This window comes from Hetaerina americana, unplaced genomic scaffold, assembly GCF_022747635.1.
Source record: "Hetaerina americana unplaced genomic scaffold, ioHetAmer1.1.p SCAF_14, whole genome shotgun sequence".
Classification (NCBI taxonomy): Eukaryota; Metazoa; Arthropoda; class Insecta; order Odonata; family Calopterygidae; genus Hetaerina; species Hetaerina americana.
In genome coordinates, this window is record NW_027286514.1 from 15,770,087 (window position 1) to 15,791,313 (window position 21,227).

The window sequence follows — 21,227 nt, forward strand, 5'->3', positions numbered from 1 at the left end:
AAAGGCCTACCTGAATCCAATGGGATGAACTCAAATGGGAGAGGTTCGCTGGTTGCACCATCTGATGGCCTCCGGAGCTGAATGCACACCTTCACTGCTCCCTCCACCTTAAAGGTTGCAAATAGCACTCATTTTACTGCCAGGACATGGGATTAGAATGACTAAACACCCAAATATGAAAAACAGCAATAATTAATCCAGGAGATTGACTCAATAATCTGAAGGTAGAGCTCAAAATCACTCAAGAGCACCAAAAGAATATTCACTAAAAAATGAAAAAATTTACTACTTCAGAGGTAAAATACTTCAAAGGCCACATTAATAGATGCAAAACAAGCACTTTTTCCATAGTTTGCAGGTAAATTGTAAAGTTGGGAATCACTGGAGCATGCCTTTTATAATCATATCCCGAGTAGCATATTTACATCATTTTACTACTTGTAAACAACAATGAAATAGTTTATCATTTTAAATAATTGTGTAAAATAAACATTTACAGAATATTTTATAAATACTTAATCTTTTAAATTATAGAGCAATAAAACAATTAGTGGTCAATTTGACTGTAGGCTGCACTTTAAAGTACAAGGGAATTCAAGCATCTCCACTGATAAGAAAGATAAACTGGGAGGAACAAACATTAACTTTTACAATATTTCAAATAGAGTCCAACCGTTATTTCTTAGCTAAACTTGCAGAAAAAAGCATTATTATGTAATATGTACAAGGATGAATCAAATAACTTGGGGTTTCCACAGAATAGAATTAGCCCTGATGATGCTTAAGTGTAACCAAAAGAGTCAACAATAAAAATTCTATTCTGTGGAAACGCAAAGTTATTTGAATCATTCTTGTACATTAAAATGGAATTCCATATAGTATCGGCCTCAATTATCTCTCAATTCATTATGTCCCTGCAAAATAATGGAGAAAAGTTACAAAATCTTGAATTTACCTCCAACTTTTTGTAACGTGGAGTCCTGAATGATATAGCCACTTGCTTGTGAACGTGAGTTGGTTGGAAATCCCCAAATCCTTCCCACACTAGCTGTCCATCGCTTTCTTCATAGAATCGGATCTGGATGTCCTCTGGTAGAGGAGAAGTAGAACCATTAGTGGAGCAACATCACTCCTAGCAACCAGATCACAGATTATAACATCAGTGGGCACCAGATGCTGCGACAGAGCAATTTAGTTCCAAGAGGTCATATTGCAAAACCATTACATGTGTGTACAACAAATCAATCCATTTAGTACGAGGCTTTTGGAGATGGTAATGTGGTGCCAATCCAAGGGCCACTTCTGTGAACTTGGCTTTGCATGATTACACACAAAAACAATACCCAAGAGGATTTCAAAGGAATGCCCTTCTCACCCGCAACATTAAATAGATATGATACACTATTGTTTGAGGATGTACGGTGGGTTTCCTTGTCTCAAATGGCAGGGAGATTGTGACTAAGAAGAGCTTATCATTACTACAAATAATCTTAATGATTGCAAATTTTAATTTATATTTTACCTGAATGGGAGTAACTGTAGAATAGAAGTAAATGGGCCTCGGCTAGTACTGTATGGCATGTTTTAAAGTTACTTTATTTCCTAAAGAGATGATTTAAATGTCTTTAGCACCATATAAAAACGCAGGCAGAGGCCATGCATATTGCATGGATAGAGGAAAAATAAAGAAAACCACAAACACTGCTTTAATAGACCAGAAAATTTCAGAGTGAAATTCTTATAGAATGAAAAAAATTATCACGGAAACCACAGAGATCTTTCAATGGCTCTACACCTAGACTCATCATACAGCACTCAAATTGCATGTGAATTTGCTTTTTTCAAAAGGAATAAATAAGAATTCCATTGCATTTCCCAGGTCATAATTAAGTTGGTCAAGATGGTTTACATTGGCTCCTACTACCCAGCAAATTTGCTAGTTGGCCAAAAAGTTTGAAATATTCTTAGCAATCTAAAATTATTCATTGACAAGGGTCTTGGTCCAGCAAACTCAAAATGTACATGTTCCCAGTACTGCAACTGTTAGCTTGTATTCAGCAGACAGTTTCTTTGAAACATCAATGTAGGGAGTTAGAGTTCAAAGCACTGCATATGTGAGCAGCTACCTTTGTCGGAAAATACTGCTAAATAACAGTTGCAAAGAGAGCAAGTTATGGTTAACTTTGCTCAATAGGTGCAACCAAAAATGACTAGAATATTAGTGATCCCCATGCAACTTAATTACATGATGTTGCAAGGGAATCAGGTAAATTACCTAGAAATGGTAAATGCACTGGCTAATGCAACAAGCATTATTAAAGGGGCTCTATCACACAATCTATGCTTAGTGTGGCACATAAGGAAGAAGTTAATAAACAACTCAAAAATCTTCAGTTCAGCTGATTTTCCCTTCATCAAGCGTGAAACTTATAAGTAAGTTGAATTCAAATATAACCAAAGTCCATTAGGAAATGCTTTATTTCCAATTCCTCAAGCATATACTCATGAATTACTTATTTTCCATTTCCAAACATAAAAAGAAGTTGAGTCAATGTAATCATTTGCCAATATTTAAAAATTATTAAATTAATTAGTCTGGGGTTGACATTCATATAAAACATTTGTCCTGATACCATCAATCTGCCACTGTACAGGCGATCTGAAAAGTTTCTGACCTCAAAATGAAGATGACAGCACTCCTCAACAGAAGCAGGGGAATGTCTTTGCACATGCGTTGAAAGGTACTCACTGACATTTTAACAATTTGTCAATTTGGACAATCAGTTGTAATTTGACAGTCGTTTGAGTAGAGTCATTGTGAGGGTTTTTGGGGGAATGGAAAAAATTAAATATCAAGCTGTGATTAAATACTGTGGAATCTCGCTGAACGAGCACTTCCCATAGCAAATAATTTGCATACTGAGCAAAAATATCAGTCCCAAAAATGACTTGCTTCACGAGTTACTTTTCACATCATATGTGCCAAGGAGAGGGGAATTTCTGGAATGGTTGCGTGCCTGTTACATCAGTTTGTGTTTACCACTTGTTCCATTACCATCTCAGTGTTGCCAGTGATCAAGCATTTTTCCAAATTATTTTTCAGACATATTATTTGTGGAAAGTTTAATAATATTTCGGACAAAGTTTTAAAAATAACTCCATAAAAAAATCACAAGGAGACAGCCATAAATGAATAAAAATAAGAGTTGAAAAGAAAAGTAAAATCATTGAAAATCAGGAACCAGGTGTGTGTGAGGCTGATTGAGTATGCATATCAACAATCGGTTGATATCAACAATAAGCTTTTTCTTCAAGAACAAGGACAAAATTAAGGAGATATATGCTTCAGAGAGAGTGACAAGAATATCTATGCAACAATTACCTATTCTCATGATGTTGACAGTTCGCTTCACATATGGATGAACAAAAAGCAATTCCAATGCGACACTATTAACAAGATTATCATTTGTGAGGAGAACACTGTTTCCAAAGGCAAACAACGCCATGGAGGGGTGCTGAGCAAACAAAGACACTGTCTTATTGATCACAAATACAGATGGAAGTGAGAAGCTTCGGCCACCAGTGGTTGGTATAGCAATGAGTCCTGGGTCAAACAAGTAAAAATGATGCCCAATAGATATTCTACATTTGACCTCAGAAATATTTGGGGATGAGCTTCACACTGGGTGTGCTAAAATGAGATCTCAGAAAGAGAAAATTCTGCTGTTAACAGATCAGCATCCAGCACATCCACCGAATGCACACCTGCGAAATGTACAGTTACAATTTTAGCCTGCAAACTGTACTAGTGTGCTTCAACCACTGGATTTATGTGCAATACACTCATTAAAGGCAACGTGCAGGAGCAATTGCCTGTTCAAGTCCTTGTGCTAGTGTCTTGTCAAAATAATACAAAAATGTTCAGATGGAGCAAACAGTCAAAATCAAGTTTCTTGTGAAACTTGTGATAACTGCTACAGAAGCTCATGCCATGTTAAAGGAAATCTACAGAAATGAATGTTTATCACACACAAGTTTTTGAGTGGTTTAAATGGTTTTAAGTGGGACGTGAAGCAACCGAAGACAATCCTCACCCTGAATGTTGCTTAACATCAAAATTGGATGACAACATCAAGTAAATTGATCAGCAAAAATCATCCTCAGAGTGCTTGCTGGATTCTCAAGAAGTAACAGAGAAAATGTCCGTCAGATGTGGCTAGAATCATTCCACATGCACAAATTTTGGGCAAAACTACTCACTCTAGAGCAGAAGGAATCGAGAATGAAGATTTGTGCCCTTTCAAACAACATTCATAATAAAAAAAGAGACGTTTCAGGCATGATATGGTGGAATGCCAGAAAAAACATTGATAATGATCCACAATTGGTAGACAGAGAGATTACTTGTAACGAATTGTGGTTTTTTACCTATGATTTGGAAACAAAGCAACCATCCATGGATGCATTGGAAGAGCCCCAACTCATCATGGCAAAAAAAAGCGATTAAGGGCAAATCTAAATTCAATGCCATGATGAATGTTTCTTTTGAAAAGTGTGGAATTGTCTATATTCACTGGATCCCAGATGGTCAGACAATCAATCAACATTATTACGTCGACGTTCTGACTGCCCTTTGTGAATGAGTGAGTAGACAAAGATCCGATTTGTGGAAGAGCAATTCCTGGTGGCTTCATCAAGACAATGCCGTGCCAGCTCATTTTGCCTTCTCTCTAAAGGAATTCCTAGCAAAATACAGATGGCATCACTGAGTTGGCTCACCCAATACCCTTACCACACCTGGCCCCCTCTGACATTCTTTTATTTCCTAAGGTAATCAAGGAGCTTAAGGGGACAAGAAATGACAGTGTGGAAGCGGTGACAGCAAAAGGGACAAAAGGTTCTCAACAAGCTGGCAGAAGTGGAATTTCCGCACTGCTTTGGACAATGGAAAATTCATATGGAATGTAGTAGGGATCAGCAAGGAGTACATTGAAGGCAATAAACTTTCAAATGTAGCTGGTGCTCAATTCAATGTTTTGCACCAGTCAGGTTATTTAATTACCACACTTTGAGCACATAACTGCTATAGAAAGGTAGAATTTTATGCTGATAATGATGAAGTAATTCCAATTGATGTTATTTGTGATGATGATGCAATGGACAATTACTTCAGTAATGGAAAAGTGTAAATTCTCCTTCTCCTGCTATTTTTATTTTTCCGGCATTTTACACTTTTTAGCCGGGGTCACTAGAAAAGTGCAAATCAGGGATATGATTGTATTTGCTATTGAAATGCTATTTGCCCATGCATATCAAAGACAAGTGTGTATGGGGATTCTGCAGCATCATTTAAGACTGCGAAATTCTTGGCAGCTTAATTTAAACATGGCCTTGTCTGATGATGAAGGTTGCAGATGGCCAAAAACATTGAAAACTGGACAAATCAAGGAAAGAGAGAGAGAGCAGATCATATGGGCATATTGAATGAACATGTTTAACATATATTGACTGAAGAACTGGAAATGCATAAGCTATCCGTGCATCAGGCATAGTGGATAGTTTATGCATATCCAGTTTGAACACACTGGACCAAAAATGCATTCGAATGAACATTTCCAAGACCCTTTTGAAGTAATTCAAGCGAACTGAGTCAGACTTTTTGCATAGATTCATAACTGTGGATGAATCTTGGATCCACCACCACACTCCTGAGACAGAAAGAACAGTCAAAGCAGTAGACTGACTGCGAAGGGTGAACCTGCTCCATTAAAGGCAAAGACTGTTCCATCAACCAGGAAGTAATTGGAGACTTAAACATACAGTTCCAGGTTTAACTTTCAGGTTGACCTGATGATGATGCGCAGCACCGAAACCATGGCTGCGAAATATTAATTCTTTATATGTCGAAGCGCTAAGTTTCTTTTTTTACCCTCATCTAGATGGAGACTGTTTTATGGGACATTCATGGAATTAAAATCATTTATTACAATCGAAATGGTAAAAAAAATAACGGGAGAGTAATACAAACCATTACTAGATAAGCTGAAGGCAGAGATAGCAAAAAAAATGACCATTTGAAGAAGGCAACAGTGCTTTTCCATCCGGACAACGCAATTGACCACACTTCGGTTGACCACTCACCCTATTCACCAGATTCAAACACACTTATTCACCACTGACTTTTTCCTAACCTTATAAAAGTTTAACTTGGAGGACAAAGATGTTACTCGGACGAGGAGGTTATCACATATGTAAATGCGTACTTTGTAAAGAAAGACATCAACTACTACTTGGAAGGGTTAAAAAAGTTATAGCATGGCTTGAAAAAGTAAATCTACTGAAAAGAAATCATTGAAAAACAAAAACAAATTCGAAGAATAAAATTTCTTGTTTATATTTGTTAAGTCGGAAACTTTTCAGACTACCCTTGTACGTGTAATCACGAAATGAAAGTCAATTTGTTAAAACTAAAGTTTGTTACTTTAATCAACTATGAAAATGAAACCACGCTATGGATATAGCTGACATATTAACAGCAGTCTAGTAACAATGGAGGCTCAATGTATCAAACCTATTCATATACTACGAGTACCATCTCTTGAATTTTCCAAAAAAATTTGAACGACCCATGTAAAAATATAAATGTTAATATGAGACAAATGCTGTTTAGTTTTTCACGACATTTCACCAGTGACCTTTGTCAATTCAGCTCATTTGTGCAGCATGTAGTGCCAATCCAGAAGCATCATCACCTTTAACAATTAAAAATGATACAGCAGAAGAAACAACGCCTGTGGTCAATGATACCAAGACAAAATTTGTGATTAACAGAAGGTATACAATTTCTCCATATTAATCACAGTGTTTTACTAGTGTATCAATTCTAACCACACCTTAGATAGTTACTTGGTATTTCACAAATATCTGGATTTTCCATTGCATTATAGAGCCAAACAGCTCCAAAATTTACTCCTCTATTTCAGAAAAACACTAATCTCTTCAAAAAATGAATTTTTGAATGTTATACTTGCCAGCTTGCGCCTTTTGTGTGAAAGAAAACGGGCAAGAGAGCATAAATGCCTAAGAATGAATAAGCACACAAACCCATACACATATAAAAACCAAAATTAAATAAAAAAAGTAGTGTTTACTAGTAATAACTAATTTACCTTTGGCAACTTTTTCACAAAGAAGTATGATTTCTTTTCCTCCGGCCACTGAGCAGGTACAATCACTTAATTTACAAATAACCAAGTCAGACATGGCCTCTGAAACAGAAACCATATTCATTAGCTCAAAATGCCTGGTTTATTTTTGATCTGGAAAAAAAATGATAGGAAAGGATTGTGCAAATGAGAAATATGAAAACTTACTTTTGTCATAGATTGGATCGGAAACCACAGGAGTTAATGGCTGATTGAACTTCCCCCTCTCTGAACCCTCGAGAAACACTTGGAAGCACAACCTCACAGCATTAAGATCTATACTTGATGGTTGACTTCGATGAGCAAACCCAGCTAAAATTGAAGACAAAATTTAGTTCTTGCTGAACAGAGATGCATGAACAACACCATTATATTATTAATAATTGCATACATGAAGTTAAACTTTCTTTATGAACCTACTTAAGTTACAATATTTGTTCTTCAGAACAAGGTACAAACAGGCATGATATGCACAACCACTAGAGCAGTAACTACCAGTAATTGAAAACAAAGAGTGACAATTCTGTGATTATCATTTCTGAAGAGAATTGGTCAAAATTTTAGTCAGTTGAATCATCCCAAAATATTTCCCTGTAATAAAAAACTGGTAATAACCATAAAAACCATGTTGAATGTGGAATTCATATGCCATGACAAATTAGTAACTCTGTCAGCTAGCATGTAGTTCTAAACAAAGAAGAGTATTACACAATATAAGCAAAATTTTCACGGAGATTAGTGTTTCACAGAATGCATAGATACTTCAAAACATAGCCATTATGCGTAATGCTTAAAATGCCCATTAGTTTGAAAAAATAACGGTGAATAATATTTTGCAGATTGTCATCTGCCATTGCTCATGAGACCATTTAAGAAAGTTGAGATAAGTTTATGCAACTATTAATACATACATATGCACATGGGAGTCCACAGATGAAATGACTTATTCACTGGGCAGTATATTACACTTGAAGTGCTCACCTTATCTCATTATTTGAATATTACCATATAAATAGTGCACGGAAATAATAATCCATGTGCATCCACTTCTAAAAATGTTTTAACTCCATATTTGATGGGAAGGCAATACTATCATGTGATATGATATCAATTGAATAAAAATCCGCATATTTCAGCTTTGAAATGTTTGCAAACTTATGAAATATTATCAGTCACCTACCAAATGAAGAATGACCATGGTCCCATTTAAAATGACCAAGACCTTTGAAAGCGATGGAACGCAACTTACCCTTGCAAACTTCTCAAAATTTCAATATTGTCCAAATATAATGTTGTGAGAATTATAGAAATATTAACAATAATATTTTAATTGAGTTAAGTACTTCATAAGGTGGGATCTTATATGCATTCATTCCATAATTAAGGATGGGTGCATTTTCACATAGGTACGTCTACAATGTAATTGAGCATACATTTTATAATCAAACCCTTCCCTAGGCAGATTGCTCCAGCATTACAGAAAGGGATGAACACCATTTGATTTCAATGCACTTTATTGTCACCTTGAAACCTTAACTCAGAAAAGAAGGAAAAAACCTGGAGCATGACAGCCAAAGAATTTATTCTGGAGAGAATGATATTAGAATGATAATGAATTTATAGCATGCATTTCCTCTATGAATATTTCCAGATAACTATGCCAATGAGGTCTTTTCGAAAACTTTCCGAACTATTTTGTCACAAAAAAAATTAAATATACTATTAAGAGTAATTTTATTGTTAACACATTAATGGCAGGGTCTTCTTCAAAGTTTTCAAAATTTAGTCCCAACATAGGCCATTGTTCAGATATACACGCCGCCACGTAATCTTTAGGAGGAAAAGTCGATAGGGTATACGATCAATTAGAGGATATAAAATGTGTCTATTGCTGCAGGAAAACATTTGACAGTGATAGGGGATTGGAATGCAAATTGGTAGGCTAAGGACAAGACGGTGGTGAAGTGGGGGATTATGGTTTACGTACAAGGAATGCATCGAGCAGAACCGAAGAACTTGGTCATTGTTCAGGTATACATGCCACCAAGCAACCATAAGGAAGAAGAGGTAGATAGGATATACAATCAGTTAAGAGGACACATTCGCATGTGTTCCTGCAGGGAAACATTTGATAGTGATGGGGGATTGGAATGCGATGGTAGGAGAAGGAAGAGATAGTGATGAGGTGGGGGACTATGGTTTAAGCACGAGGAATGACCGCGGGGGAAAGCAATTGAGTTCTGCAGGAGACGGCAGTTGGTCATCACCAACTCTTGGTTTAGATACCACAAAAGGTGCAGGTATACATGGAAAATGACAGGTGACTCAGAAAGGTATTAGTTTGATTATATAATGGTTAGGCAAAGATTTAGGAACAGCGTGATCGATTCGCAGTTTCAAGGGAGTGGACGTGGAGGGCAGAGGCTCGTGTTATGCCATTGCAATGATAACATCAGTAATAGATCATAGAATACAATCAGAATGCATTTGCCTGTTTCATAAATTTTGAAAAGGCATTTGAGAGAGTGAATTGGGTAAAACTAATGAATACATTGCAGAACATAGGAATAGATTTAAGGGATAGAAGACTAATCCACAACCTCTTCATGACTCAGACTCCTCAGGCGTGAGTGGGGGATGGAAAGTCTAGATGGGCAGTGTTAGGAAGAGGTGTTAGGCAAGGTTGTCCATTACCACTGGTGCTGTTGAAAGTATATGCGGAGGAAATGATTAAAGAGGCATGGGAAGAACTGAAGATAGGATTGAAAATTGGCCTGGAATTTGAAAAATCAGTTAGATTCACTGATGACTAAGCTTTATTTTGTCAGTCAGCCAAGGGGTTGCAAACATTTCAGAGTGAATAGGAAATTCAGTGTGATAGATATGGGATGAGAATCAATAAAAATAAAGCAAAGGTGTATATCATATGGTTTTCCGCATAACAGAAAGGTAAAGTTAAACATTAAAATAGGAGGGCAAAAACTAGAGCAAGTGGAACAGTAGAATTGTGTTAGAACAAGTAGCTTTCACAAGGAGGAGGGAATTGATAACAGGGAGGTTGAGTAAGGATGTTAAGAAAAAGTTTTTAAAAACTTTGATAAAGAGCATAGTTATGTATGATGCGGAAACATGGTCATTGAAGCAGAATGATAGGGGTAGATCGTAGGCATTTGAAATGTTGGTGTGGAGCAGGATGGAGAAGATAAAGTGGACAGAAAGGAAAACAAATGAGGTGCTAGGTATGGTGGGCGAGGAGAGGGGATTGTTGGAAGAAACCATAAGGCGACGCGAAAAATTGATACAAAGCATATTGATGGGCATTTGGATGTTGAAGACAGTGCTATATAGAGGGGAGAATGTTACACAAGCGAGGAAGGGGCAGGAATTGGATAGGGATGTTGGACAGAATGAAGGGAGGAGGGAAGTATGTGAATATGACGAGGGACAAGAGAGTAGGGTAGAGTAGGATGTTGGGTTGCGTTTTGTTTGGAGAGGCCAGATAATTATTTGGCAGTGCTACCCATCCAAAAACCTACCTTAACTGGCAGATTATCTATAATAATAATAATAATAAATGCAATGAATTAGCCCATAAAAAATTTTCCTCCCACATTCCTAAACCTTTAAGTAGTTCTGGGTGAATACCGTCTACCTCCACAGCCTTATTTCATTACTATTCTCTCAATACCCTATCTATCTCATGATCTATTAAACCTGGACATTTGCTATCCTCATCTATGCCATATTCTCTTTCAAAGTCTAGCATTGATGGCGTAAATATCTTTACCATATACTACTTTCCACAATAATTCTTCCATTTCCCTAAAATCTTCTCTGATTCAATTAATAATTTTCCTAACTCAAAGGTTATTGTTTGCATGAATTTTCCCCGTTTACTTCCTGCCAGTACTACCACCCTGTATATCAAACCAGCCAGTACTACCAACCTGACAGTGCTACCACCTTGTATTTCAGCCTTCATTTGCAAACTCCCCACATCCTTGGACCTTCTTCCACTATGATTCTTTCGCTTTGTTTGTTTCCCACTTCTGGATTTTATTTAAATATTTATACTGCCTTCTTCCTATCTCACTTATTACATTCTTCCATTTTCTTCTTTTGACTATCTTTCTATTCATCTCATCTATAATCCATGGTTTTCTTGTCCTTTTCCTATTTACTATTTATATAGCTTTATTCACGGATCTAGATATTTTTTTTAAGTTTCCATTTTTCTTCAATAGCATCCTGCCCAAACTCGATCTTCTGTACAACCTACTGATACTCCTTTTCTGTAGTTTCAGTTAATGCTTCTACATTCCATTCCCTAAATATTCTTCCAGGTTTTCTCCTTATGAATCGGGCGTTACATGGTTAGTATAAAAATCAGGCAACGTTTCAGAAAAATAGATTTCTTTCCGATATTGCTACAATGCCTCAAAATTCTTCAAAGTACATCCCCTAAGCGACGATACACTTAGGCCAGCAGCTTTTCTATGACTCGAAGGCTCCCTGGTAAGTGGATTCTGATAGGTCCCTAGGGTTCATATGCAAGCTTCTTTGACAGCACTTCCGGGTCCCACGGAGGGATCCTTTAAGGGAGGATTTCACTTTAGGGAATAGAAAATAGTCTGCTGCTGCCAAGTCAGGAATGTAAGGGGGTGGTAATCATCGCAATGCCATCGCAGAAGGTCTTCGCAAGCAGCCACCTCACTCTGCTCTTGGTCATCCAGCCCTTAGGAAAGAGTTTGGCGCAGATCTTTCGTATTGCCAAATTTTCATTGATAATGGTGTGCACTCCTTGCATCTTACCTTGCACAGCCCTAAAACACCTATATTTGCTCTCTCCAACCCTCACTTCACATTTTCTAATGTTCCTGTCCTCAACAGCATCCTAACATCCCAAGTCCTCATTGTAACTAGTTGGCTCCTCTTCTGTGCTGCTGCTGTCTCTTACACTTTGTAGGGATTTCATGAGATGATAACCACTGAAGCCATGGCTCTCCCACTGCCCGGTACAACACACAGCTGATTGGGTCTCATGGTTTCCAGGACTTATAAATGTCCATCATGGTAGTATTTCTCTATAGGGTCAATCATAACATTCTTAGCATAAGTAATTGTGGTGGTTTCCCAATGCCTTTCTCAATATTATTTTTAGAATGACACCATGACTTATTGACTAATGCCCCTGGATCAAGATGCCTCATTGAAGAAAAGATGCTGCAGACTACCTTTCGTCTAGCCCCTCCTCTTCGACCTATGTGGTATGGGTGACCCTTCCAGGAGCAAGTCTTGTTGCTCCCACTATATCAATAATGTTGACCAAGGGGAGAGAGATATATGGGGTGCGTCTTAAGCACCAGCAATCAAAATCATGAATCAAAATTTGTGTCTAAAACTTTCGATTGATATTAATAAACATTTTTAATTACTCTATTGAAAGTTGACTTTTTGCAAGGGTATTTTCGATTCGAAAAATATTTCTATTTTTTGGTGTGTTCTCTAAAAACAATAAGTTTTGTTTTATTTTGCTTCCCTACTGATGGTTGGAGCATTCAAATAAATTCACATTTAATTACATCTAAAGTTATGATTTTCCTAATGTTTGCATGTATGTAGCATTAGAATAGGCATTTGATGACCATTTGCAATGATGCAAATAGGATGTGAACAGTGCATCCCAACTTTAAGCTAAGCTCCCTCGCGGTATATGTTGGCAGTGAATCCACATTCTTTGTTGCTGGATAAGTTTCAGGACAGCACTATTGGCCACTTTCACTTCTTTTTGGTGAGTTTATCTGGACAGCTCCTGCCAGTCTTTCATCTTTCCATTACCATATAATGTATACAACCTGACCCTCTATTTCACATGAATTTCCTAATAAGTCTTTTAAATTCAGTGTGATCACCTCATCATAAGGAGACCACCATGGGGCTTAAATGTAGAGAAAAATACTCACTTCGGTATGGGTCTACCCGGATGTCTTCCCTCACTTTTAGGGCTTCTTCAATGTCTTTCTTCTTCACACACTGGATCCCTAGGTTAGAAAATGTACACACCATGTTCTCACTGTTCATTTCAACAGTGCACACGCCCTTCTTACAGCCTTCCTTGCCCACCAGATTGTGGGGATGGGGTCGGTATGGAGGGTCCTTGGTCACACATGATACAACTACTATTGCTCTCCCCTTGTAGCCCACGACCTGCCGGACAAACCAAACAACTTCATGATAAACCATGATAAAACTTTCAATTTCACTGTCAAACACCTTGAATACCAGTTCATATACTTTTCACAGAGCATAGACAGAATTATCTCCTAGTCAGTAAGTTGCAAACTTAAAATGTTTATTTCAGGTGTAATTGACACAGCACAACTGACACAACTAAAATTAAAAGAGAATAATCAACATTGTAATTATTTTTATCATTACAGGCACACAAAACAATGCAGTATGCTAACACCTCATCAATAAATGATAACATAATGAGAGAAAATTCCATTTGCTTCAATGAATAAATCATGCCAAGGGCAGAGATATTAAAGGTCAACGAGTGAACAAGCAGAAACTTTCAAACCATGGCAATCAATCATTCCAGCCAGGCATACAATGGCTACATAATCTTAAAATGGAAACAATATTGTTCAACAGACCAAGTTTGGAGATAGCACAAATGTTAGAGGCTGACTTTGGCCATTAATGAAATTTATAAAACTTCTTGAATGGTATAGAGATGTGGTATTCAATTCAGATGAAATGGGTGTTTTCTTTAAATATTTTGAAAATATGCATAGGCATTTATGGGTGAGAAATGTCAAGGGAAAAAGAAGCAAAGAATGGATTAGAGTGATGCTAAGATGCAACATAAATGGAACAAAAACACAGGCTTCTCATTCACAGCAAAGCCAAAGTGTTTTCCAGGAGTAGATCTTTACCTACAGATTATAACCACAATAAGAAAGTGTGGATGATAAGCTCATTTTATTAATCTTAAATTAGGAAACTTGATAAAAATTTCAGCAAGAAAGAAGAAAACTCGACACAACCTTTTTTCTAACATTTTCCCTGTTCATCCTAGGACTAACAAAACAGGACTCAAAAGCTACTTATGTGATATTCTTGCCTCCAAACATGGCATTCAAGCTAAAACCAATAGACCAAAACAGAATAAAAATTTGAAGCACATGTATAGGAAAAAATGTATGAAACAAATTGAACTAACCATCAAATATTGAAATGTAATTGAAGACATCGATTTTTGGAACCATTTACTTCAAAAATCATGAGATTTGGTTAGCAAAGTTATTTTTCTGAATGATTTTTCAAGGTCAGATGAAGTAGACATGATTATCTACTTTCCCGAAGAAGGGTCCAGATATCAGCATTTCGTACCATTCAACAAGGAATTAAGAGCATTGGGTAAGTGTGGATGATGACTTGATTGTGGTTGAGCATTGCCCAGTCAAGAAGATCATTGCTTCTTCATTTACGGCAAGAGATAACAGTTCTGTGCCAAGAAGAAGAATATTTAACTTTTAATGCTTCTACAATTGAGACATGAAAGGCTGACAGCATTTTGCAGCTACAACCTGGGACTATTGGTAATACATGTTTGCATTATGAATTGTAACAATCTGTTGGAAGTGCATTTTGCCTACTCAAACCATTCTTAAACTTTGAAGTAAATTGACTTTTTCAAGTTCAACTGTACGTTGAAAAATAATTGCTAGGGGTGTTTTGTAATTGACATTAGGATGAGGTTATTAGAATTATCATCATGTAATAGATGCGTAGTGGGTTGAAAAGTCATGACACATAGTATGAAACTTACTTACAATGAAATCTTATAATAAAGTTACGATTAAATCAAATTAAAAATTACCTATACTTGAAATCAATAAAATTTAAGTACTCTACTAGAAAACCAGTAGTTTAATACTGCATAATAATGAGAAAGAAATTTTACCACTACATGAAATCACCGTCAGGAATGAGGGCATTTTTAAACTCTAGGCCCTGGCAGGGAGGGGCAGTATGTACCAGTCCTATATATTTAATAATGAAAAGCATATGGTTTTTAACTTAAACACTACAGTAAATCAATGATATGCAGCTGATCCTGAGGGAATTCAAGAATGGGACAATTAGAAAAGCAGACCAGAATATGTTTAAATGGTTTCCTACGTAGATCAAGATACCCATTAAATCACAAACAATGAATATTAAGCGAGGCTGTCCTAAGAAGCATCATGCTGACTAGAATCTGAGTATCCCTAATCAGTAGCCGAATGCTCTTCTGCTCCCTGGACCACCATCTCGATGTGGAGAGGGATAAGAGCCTAGGAAACAAGGTGTCAATAATGTATCATGAAGATCAAACTGATGAAATGAGAAAATATAAGGAAAGGAGACACTCAAGAATATAAGAGAACAATGCCATTTGATACAGCGAATAGACGGAAAAAAGTATTAGAATTAGCAGACCTTGAGATGCAAGGGTTTAATAAACAACGGGGGCATTGAAGGGAGATAGCCTTACCAAGAAAATCAATTGACAAAACTTGTGAGACAGCAATAGACAAGAGGAAAATCACAATTTGGAAGGGAAGAACAGAGGAAATACTACCGCTGACCACTCTTTGGATCGAAGGATTAATGGAAATGAATGTAAGCACTTATAGAAAAGGCTTTTAAGAATACCCTCTTCGCCACTGTGGTGCCAGTTCTTTGAGGGATCACATAAACCACTTGGGGAGGTCACAGATCACAGTTTTGGACCACCTTAAATGGGGAATGGTTGCAGTTAAGATGGTGTTTTACACAGTTAGAGCAAAAATATCTTAATTCCTTGGGGGTACAAAGTGAAAAACATCTCTATCATCACCATTCTTAGTCATCTCATACTACTTTCAATAAAACAAAAAAAGTAGCCACTTAATACAATAAAAAATCAGTGGTACAGTCTTCACCTAGTAGTACAAGTATAAAACATAACATGTATGGCACACTGGATATCCTGTCATTAGGCATTTTCTCTACCGACGAATGAATAATGAATAAAATAGAATTACCGTACTTTACTGTCTTACATTTTAAAATGCAATAGCATACGAACCAAACGATAATATTGGCTGTCCTTATGTAACACTCCATCTTCTTACCTGTATTGCGGGGAAAGTCTTGTTCTCTGGAGTGCTGTTTACCCCAGGAATGCTTCCAGCCGATCGTCCTTCACACTCATAACGAAATCTCAGAGCCTTGGAGGCCGGCTGTTCTATGATGTTTATATATGCCCTTCTCCTCGCGGCACTAGGAGGCACAGACGAAGCACCTACCCCACCAGCCCCACCGCTACTTGGATCCATACCCGCGTACATCGCAGCACCAGATCCTCCCGCTCTCGCTACACCAGAGTCACCTTGCACTGGCACCAAGTTGCTCTCCACGAAATCTGGATCTGTTGTTTGAATAACTTCAACTGAAACACAAAATATACAGATATACAATTTGCTGATATTCTGTTAAGTATGAAATATCGGCGAAGAGAGACAATTTTCAGTTCACTTACTGACATCACTTATGTTAAGATTTTCCTCAGCCTCTGGTTGATAAACATCTTCCATTCCCTCTACATTGGACAGTTGTAATGACCCATCTAAAACATGTTCATCGAAAACAATTATAAACCCTTGATATGTATTTTTAAAATCAATTGATTTGTTAAATACTGGGTAGGAAAAGAAACAAGCATGCTGTTGAGCAAGGTATGCAAAATTAACTATCTACCACGGATAGAATGGTCACTATGGCTGTAAGATATAAGAAGCCCAAAACCAATTCCAAAAAAATAATATTAGCCAGGTGCAAACCAAGACTGGAAATAATGTTTTCCCTCATACCTAGAAGCAGTAAGGCCAAATTAATGCCTGGCCATGCATACTGCAAAATATCTTGTAAATTAGTTCACTAATAAAACCATTCCATTGCAAGCATGCAATTGACGTTGTCATTTCTAAACAACAACAGCCGAACAACACACCTAATTGCTCCATATTTTTCTTGGTAGCACTCGTTTTCATCACGGATTACCTATCAAGGTTCCTTTACTATATCGGCAGCTGTGGCCTTGACAAAAGAATACATATGAAAATATAAATACAATGAATGATATGACACTCCGAATTCTGAAAGTAACGAATCAATTATAACTGATGGAGTCACCCCGCTTGATAAAACGGGGATTCGAGTGAACTTAATGTCACACGCGCCTTACAACAACAAACGTAGAACACAACTCTTAAGCTTGATATTTAAGTCAACTCTAAAATATAACATCCATTGTGTTCATCTTTCAAGGAAATACTAGAAAAGTGTTTAGACATGTCATCTATTAATTTCGACTGCATAGCATCATGAATAGAGTTAAAACTTGGAAGCATACATAATCACAATAAACGTAATAACTATTTCAAATTGGCCTGAATTACCTTTATACTTTCTTGGAGCAAATATAAATCACCGTGTTTGCAGCAGGTCCGCAAAAATCCGAATTGGAACGTCGAAATACTCTTTACAATGCATTGCGAATAACTTTCCAACACTCGCTCGCAATGAAGTGTTCACAACACAGTTATATATTGTCAAGGTCTCGCACTTATTACGCGCACTGATATTCAAACGCCAATCATGAATAAACGATGAAGATGCAAATATTAAAATCCAGTTCACACCACTTTAAAACTTTTTGAGTATCGTATTACACCTTACAACGACCTACCCAGGTACGCTGTCCTCTCCAGACTAGAACACTGGCTCTGCTGGGGATATTTTGAGAAACGATGACCACTACTTTTCGGAGAAGCAAGAAATATCTCTCCTCTGATTGGCCGACAGAGTCACATGAGCAGTGAACGTTTTCTGACCATAGTGCACTGCGGTATAAGAACAGACTAATACGTTCCGTTTATTTAATTTTGCTTAAATAACATTATGTGCGGTGAAAAATTGACATTACCCCTTGTAACACTGCATACCATGGGTTCATAAAATTATGTGCAGATTTCACTGCTGAAATCAGATAAATCTTCATTTAAACGTGAGAAAACATTTTGGAATGATAAAACGAATTTGTCTGCTACCCAATGTAAAATTTTAATTGCAAAGTAATATTCGCGCCGCTTGAAATAATTAATTGATTCATTTGCCAATAATTGCTATAAATATCGTTGTTATTGACGTCACATGTGTACAATAAGTTGCTAAGGACAATATAGAGATTATTTTGAAATGGAATGTGGAAAGGCAATTATGTCCTTCACTCCGTCTAAAGAATTAACATCACCACCAGTTAGTTCTTTAGGAGGTGGAGACACATCATTTCAAACGTTTGTTGGTGTTAAAACACAAAAGTTATTTTTTTCTAACAGCCCTATTCAGATATTTCGGCAAAGGTATTGGCTCAAGCCTCCACAAAGGAAACCAACCAGTATCATTGAACACTATGAGGCCGAAGAAGTATTTCTAGGGAATGAAGCAAAAAAGACCATTCATATGTCACTCGAAGATTTGAGCGACATCCGGAAAAATATTAAAGATGGTTATCAGTGAGTACCTACTGGTGTCTCAGTCTCTTCTGTGTTGATATTTTTAAATTAGTATGTGCGAATATTAAAGTAAATAAGTGCCTGTCGGAAACATATTTTTGAAATATTTCTTTGTAATAAAAAAATTGCCGTTTATTTACTAGTGGAATTTCTATCTCCAGCATTGCAAAAGATTCTAATTGCGATTTAATAGATAAAAATACCCTTCCAAAAAAAATTGATAAGGATAAAGTTCAAGCTGCTCATCGCATTTATGAAGTACTCTTGTTGAATGCCTGGAGAAAAAGAAAAGAGGTCGGAGAAGAACTTTCAAAGATGATCCATAATTTGGCATCACAGGTAAAATGAAGTTCCTTCCAAGGTGACGTTAAAATTTAAAAAATAGTAACTCACACCGCGGAAAAAAGCTCATGCGGGGTGCATTGGTTCAATAGTTTGTTTCTCCGGACGTATTTGGGCTACAGCTACAAATGAATATGAATCGCCCGATTTAGTCAATAGTCTTCCAATCTCACGAGTTTCTCCACAAGTGTCGATGGAAAGTTTTCAACCCGGGAGTTGGAGCAGACCCAGTTGCAGTAATTATTCATGCACAACCCTAGGCAGCATGTGGCCCCCTCAATCCCTTTGTGGCGTTCGCTCTTGGGCATTGATAGGTAGGATTAATTACAAAATCACTTTTAACTAAAGTCATTTATATTTTTTACATCCAGCTTGACCAGTACAAAAGGAAACTCCTAGTGCTTAAAACTTTGTTGAAAAAAGAAACGGAGAGAAGTAGTTATGCGATGAAGGAAATCGCGACTTACAAATCCACATGTCGGGAGTACGAAAATATTATAAAATCCATGAAAAAGGTAAGAAACGTTTAAAAATAAAGTAATTTCGTGAGTGGTATTATAAAAAAATGAAGGAGGATATTGCTCCAATCGGAGACATTTCTCTTCATTTTTCTAGTAAATTAAAAATAATAATAATAATAATACATACGCTGGAAAGTCCTCTTTGAAGAAGAATGTCCTCTTTTCACGTCCGTATTAATTCGTGTCAAGAGAAAGCTCCTACACATGACATGTCAATTGGCTTTATTGCTGTCTTGCCGCTTACACATGCGGTGTGGCCATCTACATGGCAGTGCAGGTGCTTACTCAGGCTGTGTATATACTTCCTCTTCAGTCGCATGAAATGCATAGAAGTTACTGGTCGAAGATTTAAAGTTCCACGAAAAAAATTCGCCAAAGTTTTTTTGATGCAGTAACGTTTAACTTGTAAAATGGTTTGCGAGTGATTCAATCCTGACACTACATAAGATATAAGGATACCCCAGGACATGGTTGGAGATAGGGAGGGTCTTAAGACAATAAAGGAATGGGATAAGATGTGCGCTAATATCCCTCAAACGTTTTCACACCATGTTGGGGTTTTGTTAGAGAATCAAAAAGCTAAAACAAGGAATCAAAAACAAGGAACAAAACAATTTGATAAATGCGGACATTTTTTGAATTTGTGTTAGCAAGTTTAGTAATGCGAAGGTATACCGTTCGAGCACTGCCACATACGCATATTGTGTGGCGTAAGGACTGTGACAACACCGAAATAATAAATACTTTCTTCTCTTCAAATAATTAAAGGAAAATGAAAGAATGGTTTTGGAGTTCGAAGACATCGTATCTCACGAGAGAATCCTTCGAACTAACATGAAGAACGATCTAATTCAATCAAATATCGAGCAGGCAGCTTTGGAAGAGCAACTAGCCAAAGAGATAGAAAAATTAAACAAGCTACGAGGAGAAAAGGAACGCGCTTTGGACAAGGTAAGACATGCTCCTCTATAGTTTCGTTTATCTCCAGGCGACCTCTTCCTTTCTGGTTATTTTTTCTTCACAATAATTTTCAAGAAATTAATTTATGGTGCAATACATTTCAATGCATCGCGGAACCTTTACGTACAAAGAGTAAACATTTTAATCAAATGCTGTAACGAATATTCTCTGTAACACCAAGTAAGATTGTAACTACACGTATCACAGAGGAAGTATACGAGGAGAAAGATTCCCTCCCCAAACCTTGAGCATATGATTGAAAAATAAAAATTCAAAATCTCCCAAGTAGTGAAGTCTAACTAAGGCGCGGCGTATTGACTTCTTTGCATTTGATCTGACTCCGTCTGTGACTACTCTTTATACCCGACCATTCAAAAAGTCTTAAACCAGCCCAGGATATATTTATCCATATTATGTGCTTCTAGCTTTGTGAGTAGTTTACTATGAGGTACTTTGTGGAAAGACTTTGAAAAAATTAAGAAAAACCCGTCCACTGGAATTTTGCTCTCTCCCAAAGTAAGAATATCACTAACAAAAAGAGCAAGTTCTGTCTCGCAGGATATACCCTTTCAGAAACCGTGCTGATTTCA

The 21,227-nt window shown here is 37.0% G+C and overlaps 1 protein-coding gene across 3 annotated transcripts in view; it reads right to left on the reverse strand.

Moving 5' to 3' along the window:
• Window positions 1-18,037, reverse strand: part of LOC139686375 (proto-oncogene c-Rel-like) — a 43,735-nt gene extending 25,698 nt beyond the window's left edge. Inside the window, exons 1-9 of one of the 3 annotated variants that reach the window (XM_071583567.1) lie at window positions 17,699-18,037; window positions 17,251-17,336; window positions 16,784-16,866; window positions 16,373-16,689; window positions 13,169-13,412; window positions 7,374-7,517; window positions 7,170-7,268; window positions 956-1,089; window positions 11-107 (exon numbers count right to left, since the gene is read on the reverse strand). In XM_071583567.1, the coding sequence (XP_071439668.1) occupies window positions 11-107; window positions 956-1,089; window positions 7,170-7,268; window positions 7,374-7,517; window positions 13,169-13,412; window positions 16,373-16,588 (934 nt within the window). In that variant the 5' untranslated portion in view covers window positions 16,589-16,689; window positions 16,784-16,866; window positions 17,251-17,336; window positions 17,699-18,037. Of the gene's footprint in view, window positions 1-10; window positions 108-955; window positions 1,090-7,169; window positions 7,269-7,373; window positions 7,518-13,168; window positions 13,413-16,372; window positions 16,690-16,779; window positions 16,867-17,250; window positions 17,337-17,698 lie in introns of all 3 variants that reach the window. The other 2 variants (XM_071583565.1, XM_071583566.1) reach the window with 2 other exon arrangements.
• Window positions 18,038-21,227: the final 3,190 nt, after the last annotated feature.